This window comes from Chelonoidis abingdonii, chromosome 6, assembly GCF_003597395.2.
Source record: "Chelonoidis abingdonii isolate Lonesome George chromosome 6, CheloAbing_2.0, whole genome shotgun sequence".
Taxonomy (NCBI): Eukaryota; Metazoa; Chordata; order Testudines; family Testudinidae; genus Chelonoidis; species Chelonoidis abingdonii.
Genome location: NC_133774.1, coordinates 12290283 through 12305598, shown reverse-complemented (window position 1 = coordinate 12305598; position 15316 = coordinate 12290283). Strand labels below are relative to the sequence as shown.

At 43.6% G+C, this 15316-nt stretch overlaps 1 protein-coding gene across 1 annotated transcript in view; it reads right to left on the bottom strand.

Annotated features, from left to right (window-relative positions):
- The window catches only part of SETBP1 (SET binding protein 1), a 316798-nt gene that overhangs the window by 85614 nt on the left and 215868 nt on the right, over positions 1-15316 (bottom strand). Inside the window, exon 3 of the mRNA XM_032768022.2 lies at positions 3436-6895. Within this exon, the coding sequence (XP_032623913.2) occupies positions 3436-6895 (3460 nt within the window). The remainder of the gene's footprint in view (positions 1-3435; positions 6896-15316) is intronic.

Here is a 15316-nt window from a genome sequence, read left to right as displayed (position 1 = left end):
ATAGGCTTCATAAGCTTTAATGTATTTATCGTTACAGCACTTATGGGAGGGAGGGAGGGAAGGAACTGCTATTATACTATATATAACTGCTATTATACTTCCCTCATTAACCCGGCATGTGATACAAATCACCAAATATCTCTATTTCTTATCTGTAAAATGGGGATCATGATTCTTTGATCCTTTTGTCTACTAAGATAAGCTCTTCAGGGCAGGGACTATCTCTTGCTGTGTGTGTGACCGATTCATAGCCCAGTGGACTTCTAATCTCTACTGGGGCCTCCAGGTCCTACTGGAATACAAATAGTCATTTTTAAAAAAATGAAATGGCACTTTCAGCAGCACATTACACTGAAAACTGTTAGGAGCATATGGGCACTCGACGGCCTTAAGTGGTTCTCGCCTGACTTTTATCACGACTGTCTCCTTACACTGCAGACTTTTAGTTGCATATCTTACCTCCAGTAACATTTAGTAAAGAGGAACCTGGAGATATAAATGGTGCACATATACTGCTGAGGACATGTGACTGAAACACCATGCAATAAGCTTTACCAGGATAGGACAACGCTGACCTGAAAGTCTGATGTGAATCTGCATTAAACTTTAGTCTGAATATTCAGGTAGCCTTTCTTTATCATTGTTCTGTATTATAGGTAAATAGTGGGAGATTAAAACTGCCTGATGATGAGAACTATCACAGCTACGGATCAGCCTCCAGCTGGAGGACTACATGTTTCACAGTGCTTTCCTGGCTCTCAGTTCCATGAAATACAAGGTGAATTAGGAGAAAGAAGGTCAAGGTTATCATGGAAAAGTTTAATCCATCCTCAGTGGACACCACTTAATAGCTGTGGACAATTTCAAAAGCAGACTGCAACTGGGAATATCAGTGAAGGGGAAAGGCAAAAAAACAAAGTTGCATTGAGATCTTAGAAAATCATAAGCGGACAGATGTTCTTGGACGTTAATGAGCGGTCTTGGCTCCAGATCTTTCTTGGCAAAGCTCTTTAGTTTTAATATTTTTCCTCTTGTAGTGCAAGTTATGGCCCTGGTTAGCTGGCTCTGGTTTCCTAAATGTGGATGATTTTTCCATCTAAATAATACTTTGACAATGAAGAAAACAGTTCATAATCTGCAATTTGATGGATGAGGTCATGGGGGAACAACACCTTTTAATAGTCATGAAAGTAAGAAATTCTCCAGTTTAAATATAAAAACAATTTTTGAAAGTTGGAACAGTGAGTCTAGTGAAGCAGAAACTGTAGGTCTAACCACTTCATCTTAGTCTGTATTGACATCAATAATGCACCAAGGGAAAACAAAATGAATCAGGCTTTTTATTAACAAACAATGCTACCCTCAGCCGAACTAAAAGTCAGTTTGGTGGGAAATGTAGGGGGATTTTAGGGCTCAGTTTCAAAGTGTCCTTAGTTATTTTAGTTTTTTTTTCCTCTTGAGAATGTTCTTTCCATATATTAAATGGATCAGCTTGGAAAATTAATATTCAGCAGTTTTTCCGGTTCATGAAAATGAAAGTGCCTACAAGTGCAACTGCTACCATATTGAGAAATCAGTAATGTCCAGCATGTACTCAGGATAAAAATGCTGGGGGCTCTGAACACTTATGCATTAGGACATGACATATCATCATTTGGTAACTGACTCATTCATGTTGGTTGCCTTTGACCAGGAAATAAATTCAGCCTCATTCCAGCATTTCTGTATGTCACACACTTGTTACAATTGGTCTGTGTTCATGTGGCAATCTTTATGGATATATTTCCAAACTGCTAGCTGGTTTTCTGTTGACTAAAGATTACAAACTGGTCAAACTGTGACTACACCTCTACCGTGATATAACATGACCCGATATAACACGAATTCAGATATAATATGGTAACGCAGTGCTCCGGGGAGGCAGGGTGCACACTCCGGTGGAACAAAGCAAGTTCGATATAATGCAGTTTCACCTATAACAAGATAAGATTTTTTGGCTCCTGAGGACAGTGTTATATCGAGGTGGAGGTGTATTTGCCTAGCACACCAGGGGGAGGGCAGGAAGAATATTAGATATATGTACTTTACCGAGTAACTCTTCCATTTAAAACTTTGCTGTTCTTTACTTAAGGCCAGATCCTAGTCACAGTGAAAGAAATGGAGTAATCCAGTTAACTAAAACATGAGCAGTATTTGGCTCTTAATCAAAAGCCTAAGAATCTCATATGGGCAGGCTGCCTCCCAGGGCCTTCCCCAATAGTGATTCTGCCCCTTCATTTTCGAGGCCAGGAATCACCCAAATTTGACATGCCTCTCTGGCACATCAGAATCCAGCTCTGAATCTCCTCCAAACCTGGCCATCCCAATAAGGTGCATGTGCCTCCACAACCCAAGCGTGAAATGTGTTGTATGATACAGCAATGGGATATCTGATGGTGCAGGAGCTCTGGGCCTGCTCCCAAGGCAAAGTTGTTTATGCTGAAGCAAAACACCTGTCTCCGTGTCATTATCAGGAAGGCAGCTTTATAATGCAAAGTCCAATTCTGTCTGCAGACAAGGTTCCGGTCCCTTTCTTCTTCTGTGTGGGGAAGAGAAGCCCTGAATCTCCAAATGGAACTTCAAGTCTCCTCCTTCCTCTCAGTCCCACCTAACCTTCTAAGCCATAAGTGCTAAAAATAAATCAACCTTGCTCCTTAATCATCTAGGCCTTATTGCTTCAGTGACGCCAGGCTCCCTCTGCTACCACCCCGGTCTGCAGTGCATGACTCTGCATGACTCCTGCTGACCTGAAAGTGAGAGAATTAGACTAGGATTCTAACAGGGGGCTCTGCCTGTTTACCAATCCAAAACCAGCCTATCATCGGGATACCTGGGTCTCTTGATTGGCACTACAACACACAACTAGTGGGGATGGCTCAGTGTCCCACAACTACCATTTAATTCCCATCACACCTAATGGGACTAAGACTAGTGATCAACAGGCATCTTCTGTAGGCCCTCCATGCCATAGGAGAAAATCTTTCTTTAGTATGATGGCTCTACTTCCAAGGGTAGTGCAAGCAAAGACTCAATTCACTACGGTGAGAGGTACTGGATTCCATCAACAGGAAAGTCTGCGGTGTTCCCCTTGCCAGCAGTTACCTATAGCAGTGACTGCTGTAGAATCCAGTGCCCAAGAGATTTTCAAAAGAAAGATAAGAAGTGAGGATAAATAGGAGAGAAACAGAGAAAATATTTATAAAAATGTTATGCAATAACAACATGTCTTTAAAAGGTTTTGGTTTTAGATCTAGCCAACATTCTTGCCAAAGTTTGGATAATCATGGGGGTTTAATTATATAATGACAGAGAAATAAGTGACTAGCTTTTAAAAAGGAACATAACAGTTTAGAATGCCAAGCTCCTTTTTGTTCAGGTTAGAAATTCAGGGCTTACCTGAAGAGGCTGAAGAATCATAGGTACTTCTGTCCTTCCTATTCATCCTGAAAGATTGAATGTCCTTTTCCCTGTAAGTTCCAAACCCTTCAAAGCTTCTTCTTTTATTCCCACTTGCATCATTGTCCCGCTTTTCGCTGGAGGAACTGATTTCACCAAACATGTCCAGGGATTCTGACCTTGCACTACTCTCAGTGTTACCCGAGTATCTCTTTGTGCAAGAGTCAATGGGATCGTTGCTCGAGTCACTTTTATCTTTGCTCTGCGTCCACTGCTGGGCATCAGAAAGCGATAATGTAGACAGTGTATCCACTTCAAAGTTACTCTTTGAGCCTTTGTGTCCCGTTTCACAATGCTGGTGCTTCTGTTTCTCCTTATGTTTATTTTTCTCATTGAGCAAGGAGAGGTCTTTGTCTGAGCCACTTAGCCTTTCGCTGATCGCATGGCTGGAGAAGCCGGTGGACTTGCTAGCAAAAAGACCACTCAGATCTTCATGTGCTCCCAATATCCGCTCATCCTTATGCTTGTGCTTATGTTTGTGTTTTCTTTTGTGAAGTCGGCCACTAGAAAGGCTTGTTCCTCCAACCTTTGGAGGCGCCAAGGAGGACTGCATGTCTCCAAGGCTCATTCCCACAGGCGTCTGCAGGTGCACTCCATGTTTGGCTTTATGCTTGGCAGTGGTGGACATCTTCATATGAGAGCTTGAATGGAACTGGGGTGGGGGCACTGCGGGCCTCATAAATGGGGAAGCTGCTCCAAGTGTGTGGGACAGGTACAAAGGAGCTGGATACTGACCGTAGTAACCAAGATTCATCATAGGCATTGATGTGTAAGGCATTCCATAGGGTGCATAGTAACTCCCACTGGGAATAGGGTAACCGAACCCTTGTAAAAAAGGCACCTTTGTCATGGTGTCATTGGTTTTGGCAGGTCTACCACGCTTCTTCTTAGACTTCATGTCAGAGGTCCTGCGAAGATAGAGCAATGGGTCATACTGGATATATGGCACAGGGTAATAGTGATCAAAATTAATCCTGAAAATGCTTGGATATGGATTTTCATGGTAAAACGTGTAGCTTCTATGGGAAATCCTGAACACTTGAAACTTGTTGATGAGCTCCTCGAGGTCTGCAAGAAACTGGAGGTCATCTCTGTTCTGCAGGCTTTTCCTTTTCCTCTTGTGCTTTGGCTTTTTAATGCTCTCGTGAGCAAGAAAGTTATCAACAATGAGATGCTTCTGCCGGTGACTATGCCTGTTCTTTGTGCTGGTGTCAGATGGTATGGCCTCTGGATTGTCCAGGGTACAGAAATCAAAAGAGTACCTCCTGCGGGATTCTGAGCTTTTTTCTGCTTGGTCAGAAGTGCTGTTATTGTCCGTACCTATCCCACTGTCGCTTGGTATGGTTTCCTCACTGTGAGACTCACTCACTGGTGACAACGTGACTTCTTTCAGAGAACCTATTTCACATAGATGAGAAGGTGAGTTAGCCATTAACCTGGGTGGAGACAGCTTCCAAGTTCCACTGTGCATTCCTTTCTGGGTTTTTGTAGGAAGAGCACTGATGGGTTGAAGATTTGGCATAGTTTTTAACTCTGAAAAATTTGTTTCAGTGCTTGCAGGGCTAAGGTTGCCATTAGACCCCACTAACTGTGTTGAAAGCGGATGAATAGCTGCTGGTGACAATGCCACAAGTGACTGCAAGTTGGAAGGCACTGCTGGGTTTTCTGGCTGGCTCGAAACAGGCCTTGAGTGCTTGATGACTGTCTTAGGTTCTTCTGGAGGGGGCTGCAGCTCTGCTCTTGGCTTCCTGCCCCGTTTTTTGCCAATGTAGATAGTCCCCCTCTTGCTGACATTTATTTGCTTCCCTAGTCTGGCATCGATGGTTGCAGGCCCTGTGCTGGATGGTGGCTGGGCTTTTGTTTTCAAAGCTATGTTGCTGGAGCAGGACAAGATCTGATTCAGAATATTCTTCCTCTTGAGGGTCTTCATCTTGTTGATGGTCTTGATGGTCTTCTTATCCAATACACCCAGCTTGCCGACCTTTTTGTGAAACTTCAGTTCACTGGTGGATTTGTCCTCCCCTGGGACCATCTGGGCCAGCTTAGCCAGATTCCGTCTCCTCTTCCTTTTCTTTGTGCCTGGAAATTCTCGATTGATTGGACTGACCGGGCTGGTGGAGGTTCCCTCATGGATGGTTTCGACGGTAAGCAAAGGCTGTTTCTTTGGTCGTCCTCTTTTTTTCTTAATGGGTGTAATCACTGTAAGACTGTCTGTATTGGTATACAGAGGGCTAGATGGAGTGATGGGATAGGCTGAAGGAGGCTCTACCATCAGCTTCTCGGATGTAGCCATGGAGGTTTCTTGAAGCATGTTTTTAGGTTTGCTGCAGGTCCATCTCCGTTTTGCTGCAAGTTTTGGGTGCTGGACCTCTGGCAACTTGCTAGATGCAGAAAGATTGTTAGGAGCGGACATGGAAGATGCAGCTGCAGATTTTCTGAGCCTACTTGCACTGTTTGGGGGAGCTTTGTCAATGACCCCACTGCTCTCAATAGCTGTCAATGGGGACTCATTCTCCGGAACTTTCCCTTGCTTTGTGGCTCGGAGATCTTTTTTGCTTGCCTCCAGTTGTGAACTAGTCCTGTTTGCTACTTCACTGCTCATGGGAAGTCCAGAAGGTAGGCTTTTTTCCTGGATAGTTTTATCTGCTGAAGATTTTGCAGATTGCCTTTTTTTCCTTTTGTGGCTAGACATATCTGCTGTCGGAGTCTTTATTGGGATAGTAATTCGTACGTGACTGGTGTCACTCTCAGAACCATTAGCAGAATTTGGGTTCTGCCTCAAGGGTGATGCTTCCAGCATTTTATCCGTTGAATAAGATTCCTTTTTCCTTTCCATGCTGTCATGGGTTTTGCTCTCAAATGCTTTTTGAGAATTTTTCACCCATTCTACATCTGTGTTTTGGATGGTGTGATTTATTAAGTCTTTTTTGCTGGATTTCTTCTTTGTATTCCCAGTGAGTTGGTCAGGGATCTCCATTTGGCCTCCTCCCTCTTTATCCGCTAGAGGCGAAAGCCCATTGCACTCGGAAGGATTGCTAGGCTGGGACGCTGCAATGATGTTATTTGGCGATGGAACTGCACTGCATACAGCCAGCTCTTTATTATTGGTTGACAACTGACTCCATGTGCTTCCTGCACCAGATTTCTTAGTCTGAGGCTTGCTGAAAGAAACTGGCTCTTGAGCAGAAGCCTTAGTGGCACTAGCTGCTTCTCGGCTGGATTCTGTATTGAGGAAGCAACTTTGAGAAGCAGATCCAGTGTCAGAGCTTGCTGACCAGTCAAGATGGTGCTGGTTGCTGCTTTTTTGCTGGTGCTTTGATTTTAAGGTGTCACTGGTGAAGTCCTGTTGGAGGCCTGGGTCATAGTGCAGAGCAGAATGCTTTGGAGGCCGGTCATAAACCTGCAAAGCAGAAGAAAATGAAAAAAAAGAAAGTGAGTTTATTGGGCCCATCATAAACATTAATGTAAAGATCTTATAAATTGCATGTTGAAGGACAACTTCTCTTAATTTATCTGCTCTTAAGTTCTAAGATACTTTGTAAAGTCTCCTTCAAAAGAACACAGGGGAAACTTGACCACAAATTTATGAGTTGTAAATGCAGTTTTTTGCAACCTTAAGACCAAGAGAAATATTTCCATACGCTTCTAAATTACTAAGGATATACAGGTCTGTCGCATCTTACGCACATTCAACATGCGTGATTTCAGCTTTACGCAGTTCGTAAAAACAAAAAAGAGAAAAACAACAATTTAAATACTGTTTCTGTAGCGCGGGCGATTCTGCCCGCCATTCAACTCAATGTAATTTTGACTATACACGGTTTTCGCTTTACGCGCTAACCGCGGAATGGAACCCCCGCATAAGATGATACAGACCTGTATATAGGACGTGTTTGTGTGTGTGTGTGTTTGCACACTTTTAACACAAGCAAAACCTTCTCTTGTAAATGGCCTGATTTTGCAACCTGTTCTCATGTTGAGTAACCATTGCCTTTGTGAGCAGTCCATCAGTGTAAGAGAAGGTTACAGAATCAGATTCGGTGTTTGCAGCTCAAAAATTGCAGCGTGGTGCTAGTGCACCAGAAATGGGCAATGATGTTGCCTAGAAAGTGAAAGTGAAATTGATGGGTCTGGTTTTTCTTAGACACCTCAGAGAAAAGTGGCAAAAAGGTACGGTCCTGAATCTTCAAGGCCTTACTTACCTGCTTAGCTTTATAGATGTGAGTAGGCCCAGCTGGACTACTCATGTGAATACAGTAAGGCAGGATCAGGACCCAAATTAGTTTTTAACATCTCTTTCCATTTTAATGAACTGTAATTTGCAATGTAGGTAAGCAATATTTTCAACATGACTTTTAATCTGACAACATCCCTTCAAACTTCAGGGATAACATTAAGGGCACAGTCATGTTGAAGACTAGCGCAAAGCAAATGGAAGTCCACATTGATTCTCAGTGGACTTTCTTCAGATGAAGGAATTATATATGTTTTAGACATAACATTTTCAAAAGCCCCTTCAAACAAAACAAACCCACTTAACTTCATTCATTGACCACTTCTAGCCTCTTGCTCCCCTGTAATCAGTTGTTGGTTTTATGATGATTTCCTATCCATTTTTGTGACGCTCCATGTCAAGCTGTGAAATGTGTTTCATACATATTGTATTGCAAGCTACTCTTCAGGATTAAGCTGTGATTGTAATTAGACTGCGAATACCAAATAAATGATGGGAGAAGTTTCCATATGAGGAGAGATTCAACAGATTGGGACTGTTCAGCTTTAAAAAAGAGACAGCGAAGGATGGGAAGGGGGATATGATCAAGGTCTATAAAATCATAAAAGGTGTGGCAAAAGTGAGTGAGGAAGTTATTTACCCCTTTACACAACACCATAACCTGAGCTCATCCAATGAAATTAATAGGCAGCAGGTTTAAAACAAACTCAAGGAAGTACTTCTTCACACAACACACAGCCAAATTGTGGAACTCATCACCAGGCAATGTTGTGAAGGCCAAAGTATAACAGGGTTTAAAAAAGTGGGACATGGAAGGGGAACTATATTGCACTTTATCAAGCAGTCTAGCAGCAGGCTCTCTTAGCAGAAGGTTTGCTACCGACTTCAGTCAGATCAGGATTATACCTCTTGCTTTCACATCAGTCTATAAAGCAGCTACCACACTGAGAGGGCTAGCTGGTGTGATTCTTGTTTTTCATTAATAGTTACATTATTAGCACATATACATTGCAGCGGCAACCAGAAAGCTCCGTATCGGGGTCACGCTGGGTGCAGTACAAACACAAGAGTACACAATCTATGCCCCAAAGATCCCAAAATAATAATGATCTTTCACTTAGCCCCCCCTGCCAAATCTAGAAATTACAGGGCTCTGATGGTGTAAAGCTGGCACTGTTCCACTCTTATCCACAAAGATGTAGCACTTTACTTCAGTGGAGCACCTAGTCCTATGGCTGTTATCAAAGTAACCCTAAAGTTCCTCCCAAAAGGCTGAGTTGTGAAACTCAATGCCCTGAGAAATTTCACTTGAAAGTAAGGGTTACAGCAGTCAGAAAAAAACTATACATGCTGTTAATGCCCCCCACCCTTGGCTTAAAAGAGGCAAAAATATTTAGTTCAGGGCTCAATATAGTAATAATAATTTGAGGACCGACAACTTGGATGCCAAATGCAGATCAGCTGAATTTTTGTGACTCAGGGCTTGTCTACACCAGTGGTTCTCAAACTTTTGCACTGGTAACCCCTTTCACACAGCAAGTCTCTGAGTGTGACCCCCCCTTATACATTAAAAACCCTTTTTAATATATTTAACACCATTATAAATGCTGGAGACAAAGCGGGATTTGAGGTGGAGGCTGACAGCTTGCGACCCCCCATGTAATAACCTCGTGACCCCGAGGGGTCCCGACCCCCATTTTGAGAACCCCTGGTCTACACTGATCCGCAATATGGTCTACACAGGAGTGTCGAACTGCAGAGCACCCCAAAGTGTTGCACTCTAACTGCCCCGTGTGGACGCTGCTGATGCAAACTAAAAGGTCTACATTAACGCGAACACAGTACTTTTCTGCTCCCGCCAGCAGCGTCCACATGGGGCAGTTAGATAGCAGCACTCTGGTGCACTCTGCAGTTCATGAAGTGGTGAAGTTTAGACATAGCCAGTTATCCCTCCGCTCCAATCCCCTTGTCTCCCAGAGCGGAGGCTGACATGGAAATGACCAACAGATCTCTAAGGATAGCCCTGCTGGTGCTACAATACCACAGAGAAGCCCAAGATTTATATTGCAATGCATGAAAAGAGATACATGTGACATCTAAGGTACCAGGGCTGCAACTGTTTAATCACATGCTCTACTTGAAGCACAAAATAGCCACCCTGATTTCAACAGGACTTCAAAAGTTAAGCCCTATGGAAGGGTTTGCAGGCCTGTGGCAACCATACATTCTATCAAAACTATGTATTCGCCCAAGCATGCAACAGCCCACTGGGTCTCTTAATGCAGCTTCTTCTAGTAACATTTTCTATGAACTCTCCCCCGTCAAACACATGCATGTCACTCGAAAAGAATTCTTCAGCATACGCTACTCCAGCATGGCAACCAGAGATCATGTGGCCTGCAGCAGGGCGAATTTGACTTGCTGCAATTGATACGAACTGGCAAATCAGCTAGCTGAAAGTAATGCAGTTAAGTGTATTTTGTTCCCAATGTACCCATCTGGATCACCGCCTGATCCCATTGTCCCTAATGTTTCAGCTTCAGTTTCCCCTGCTGGGTGAGCACCACAATCAAAGGGTATTGTGAACAAAGATAGAGCAACAACAAAAAACAAACAAAAAAACGCACAACAACCCCCCGCCTCCTCCCCGCAGTCTAGATAGCCCTGGGGACTGGAGCTTTCAGCGGGGATGACTGTGAACAGGGCTCTTCAGACAACAGCTGATGGCTATTTCTCATTGCATTTTATGGAATCCATTTCTTTGTACAATTGCCAGTACATAGTATACTGCAGCTTGGCTGTTGGCTTCAGCAGAGTTAATTGTAGCACTGACAGCAGAATCTGGCCCATTCATGGGAATGGAAGATTTATTCGTATTTAGCTTTTGGTCTATCTGTATAATTTCATCAGCAGGGCCTGCCCGTGTTTGCATTTTGCTCTTCATGAGGCCCCAAATCACAGCAATGTGGGAACGCCCTCCCTGTCCAGCAATTCTGAAACACAGCCTGCCATCCTTTCTTGAGGGAGGAGGGGATAGGAATTTACTCTCGCAGTGTTGTCAACTCCCACAATTTTAGCACGAGTGTCGTGATATTTAGAGACACTCTAAAAGCCCTAACTCCTGGATGTGTGTGACTACATGAAAATCTCCGTTTTAATTTTTAAAACAGTAAGTTCCTAGTCCTCATGGCTCAGAGACAAGATGGGAAAACGTAGCGTAAGTGCCCCCCAAAAGCTTAGAATGCAGAGGACAAAACTGAAATGAACCCCGAAGTGGTCTATTTTTAAAAAATATCTCCTGATTTGTACTCCAATCTCATGATTTTTGAAGCCTGACTCACGATTTTTTAACACGGGGTTGGCAATGCTGCATAGACCTGCGTCAGCAGCAAGTAACAACACACCCAGCGCCAGCTCAGCTGCTCTGCCCAGAGAATAAGGGAGGTGGCACACCCACTTCAACTTGCTCCATGCATGATCTGGAGGATGGCGTGGACGGCACCCCCGGCAAATTTGTAGATAATACCAAACTGGGAGGAGTGGTAGATACACTAGTGGATAAGCATAGGATACAGAGGGACCTAGACAAATTAGAGGATTGGGCCAAAAGAAGCCTCATGAGGTTCAACAAGGACAAGTGCAGAGTCCTGCACTTAGGACAGAAGAATCCCATGCACTGTTACAGACTAGGGACCGAATGGCTAGGAAGCAGTTCTGCAGAAAAGGACCTAGCGGTTACAGTGGACAAGAAGCTGGATATGAGTCAACAGTGTGCCTTTGTTGCCAAGAAGGCTAACGGCATTTTGGACTGTATAAGTAGGAGCATTGCCAGCAGATCGAGGAACGTGATCATTCTCCTCTATTCGGCATTGATGAGGCCTCATCTGGAGCACTGTGTCCAGTTTTGGGCCCTACACTACAAGAAGGAGGTGAAAAAATGGAAAGAGGTCCAGCAGAGGGCAACAAAAATGATTAGGGGGCTGGGGCACATGAGGAGAGGCTGAGGGAACTGGGATTGTTTAGTCTGCAGAAGAGAAAAATGAGAGGGGATTTGATAGCTGCTTTCAACTACCTGAAAGGGGGTTCCAAAGAGGATGGATCTAGACTGCTCTCAGTGGTAGCAGATGACAGAACAAGGAGCAATGGTCTCAAGTTTAGGTTGGATATTAGGAAAAACTTTTTCACTAGGAGCGTGGTGAAGCACTGGAATGGGTTACTTTGGGAAGTGGTGGAATCTCCTTCCTTTCTTGGAGGTTTTTAAGGCCCAGCTTGACAAAGCCCTGGCTGGGATGATTTAGTTGGGGTTGGTCCTGCTTTGAGCAGGGGGTTGGATTAGATGACCTCCTGAGGTCCCTTCCAACCCTGATATTCTATGCTGCCCATTTATCGCTGCACACTCCGATCTGGGTAGCCTACACAGGTGCATATGGAATTTATCACCCCCTTTTATGCCTTTATGCTGGCATGCTGTCCAAGCCACAAGCTAACTGCTCAAAAGAGAGGGCTGGATTTTGCCAATCCATGAGAAGCTGTGCCTAACTTTGTCAGCATTAAGGGTGACAGAAACTGGTCCATAGGAAACCTTTACATTTAATTACTGAATACCTCACACTTTTTTTAGATCATTCCCCTTTCAAAACCTCCCCCTTAAATCCATGCACCACTTACTGTCCCAGAGCAGGAACAATAAGAGCAAGAAGAGATCCCAGTAACCGACTGGCCAAAAGCAAGCCCTTAGTAGAGATAATATAGGTTAAAACATTGATAAAAAACACTAAAAGAAAACTTGGCTGCTAATATGTAAGGAGCCCCCTTTTCCAAATGCACCTTCTTGCAGAGGTAGCTTGCATAAAGCTTGTCAAGACCCTGGCTCACAAATCAAAGTTAATACTATAACGCCCCCTCTTTAAATCATTCGCAGATCCATCTGTGTAATGGCTCCTCAAGTGTAATTCCCTATTAAGAGGCTTTATCTGGAGAGATAAGCAGCTGGTTCCCATGTCACTAATTGCTGTCTGCTGTGATTTTAAAACATCTGCACCATTGTGCTCTTCATTTTCATATTCTAATCACCCTGAAACTTGAAAAAGGTACATCATTGATTGTTTCTGTGGGTTAATTAGTACACAGTCTCCTTGTAGAGACAATTTAAAGGCAGTCAGAACCTCAATCAGCAAGTTTGTTTTAAAAATTAATAACATCGGCAGCGTCTGTGGGGACTGGCATCCACTGTGACATATCAGAGTTAGCTCTGGGGATATTCTGTCCTTTGTTAAACTGTTTTTGGGACAGGGAGTGGGGAAGCTTTTCATAAATGAATGATGCAATTTAGAATCAGGCTCTTGGAAGGTGCTTGCTGTTATCTCACAGCCATCCCTGACTCCCCCTAGAAAATTAGTCTGAAGTGCCTAAGTCCCATTTTTAAAAGTCATTTCAGCACTCAGGAGCCTAAGTCTCCTTGAAAGTCAGTGGGATCCGACTCCTAAGTGCCCGAGTCATTTTTGAAAATGGGACTTAGGTTCTTGGGAAAATGTTACCTTGACGTTTTTAGAAGGGACCAGTGACTTTGGATGTCCTGAATTTTAGGTGTCCAATGTGAGGGCATGATTTTCAGAACGTGCAGAGCAGCTGCCTTCTGAAAATAAGGCTTTTTTTTGGTTTCTTAAATTGGGCATCCAAAAATGGAGGCACCCAAAATCACTATTCACTTTCAAATATCTTGGCCTGGGTTTCTGCATCATATAAAGCTAGCATGTATGACAAAATATTATTGGATGACAGGGGTGAGGGGGGACACTTCTAAAGAAGGAGAAAACTGAGATCTCCAAGGTCAACAAAGGAATAAATAAACCTGGCTCCTACCAATTCTTAAAGTTGAGACAGAGTAGTGTTGTCCTTTCTTCTCCCAAAGGGACAGCTGAAAATTGGCCACTTGAAGCACACAATCAAAGCAAAGTAAAATCTCCATCAGTTTCCTCTGAGATTCTGGCAGGCTGGAATCACTCTCCTAAAGCCTATGTCATGATGACTTTATGGCCTATCGTATATCAATAAACAGGGGCTTGATGCACTTTATTCAGTGGGAAAACTTCTTGGTGCACTGAACCTTAATAAAACATAGAGTGAGGTAGTAAACAAAAGGATTCAGGCTTCTGAAACGTACCATCAACTAACAACAACAACTACAAGGCCCCAAGCAAAGCAGAGCTCAGTTCAGACAAACGTAGCCACAATGAAAAGGGTTCTATCAAGGCAGAAAGGAATATAGACCTGGTATGCTATATATGCTGGAATAGAAAACAACAAAAGGATCTCAAAAGTACAAATGAGACCCTGACATGCCTGTGGGGAGCCTCACTGAAGCCAGCATAGATCTGATTGCAGGAGTCTTGTGTTCATTTTTTTTCAAGTTAGTTACACCATATTAATAAACAAGTAGTTCATGCGTTATTTCAAAGCAGAGGGATTTTCCGGAGTGATTGGAAAAGGTGCTCTCTCTCCACTCCCTTTCCTCCAAAAATCCTTATACTTTCAGTTACGGAAAACCAAATGAAAATGGCATTCTGAGGAGACAGGAGCTCTGATCTGTCAAACTTTTTTTTTTTTTTTTTTTTAAAGAGAAATGAACATGAAATTGCAGGGTGACCACTTGAGAGCCTGACACAGCATAGGGTTGGAGTGGGCTAATTAAGAGTAAAATATCACCTGCATCCATTCACAGAACATGAGCTGGTATAAATTGGGAAGATCTCCACTGAAGTCAATGGGGTCCTTCTGGATTTACACTTAATGTAACTAAAAAGACAATGTAGCCCCTAAGTCTTTTTCTGCAACTACTCAGTTATAATCATTTTGATACATAGAAAGTAGGGCCCTATCAAATTCACGGCCATGAAAAACACATCATGGGCGTGAAATCTGGTCTTTTGTGTGCTTTTGCCTTATATGACACAAATTTCAAGGGGGAGACCAGCGTTTCTCAAATAGGGGGTTCTAAGCCATAAGGGAATTGCTGGGGGGGGGGGTCACTGTACTGCCACCCTTATTTCTGTGCTAGCTTCAGAACTCGGCAGCAGGAGAGCAGCAGCTGGTGGCCAGCACCCAGCTTTGAAGGCAGTGCTCTGCCAGCAGCAGTGCAGAAGTAAGGGTGGCAATACCATACTATGCCACCCCTAATTCTGCGCTGCTGCCTTCAGAGCTGGGCAGCCAGAGAGGGCGGCTGCTGACTCAGGGTCCAGCTTTGCTGGCAGCAGCACAGAAGTAAGGGTGGCAATACCATGACATGCCATCCTTACTCCTGTGCTGCTGCTGGCAGCGACTCTGCCTTCAGAGCTAGGCTCCCAGGCAGCACCCACCACTCTCTAGCTGCCTCCCTACAACAACCTTGCAACCCCCCACTCCACGACTTCTTTTTTGGTCAGGTCCCCACAATTACAACATTGAAATTTCAGATTTAAATAGCTGAAATAATGAAATTTACAATTTTTAAAATATTATGACTGTGACATTGACCAAAATGGACTGTGAATTTGGTAGGGCCCTAATAGAATGTGAAGAATGGAGAGAAACTTGTTCCAGTTAGTTACT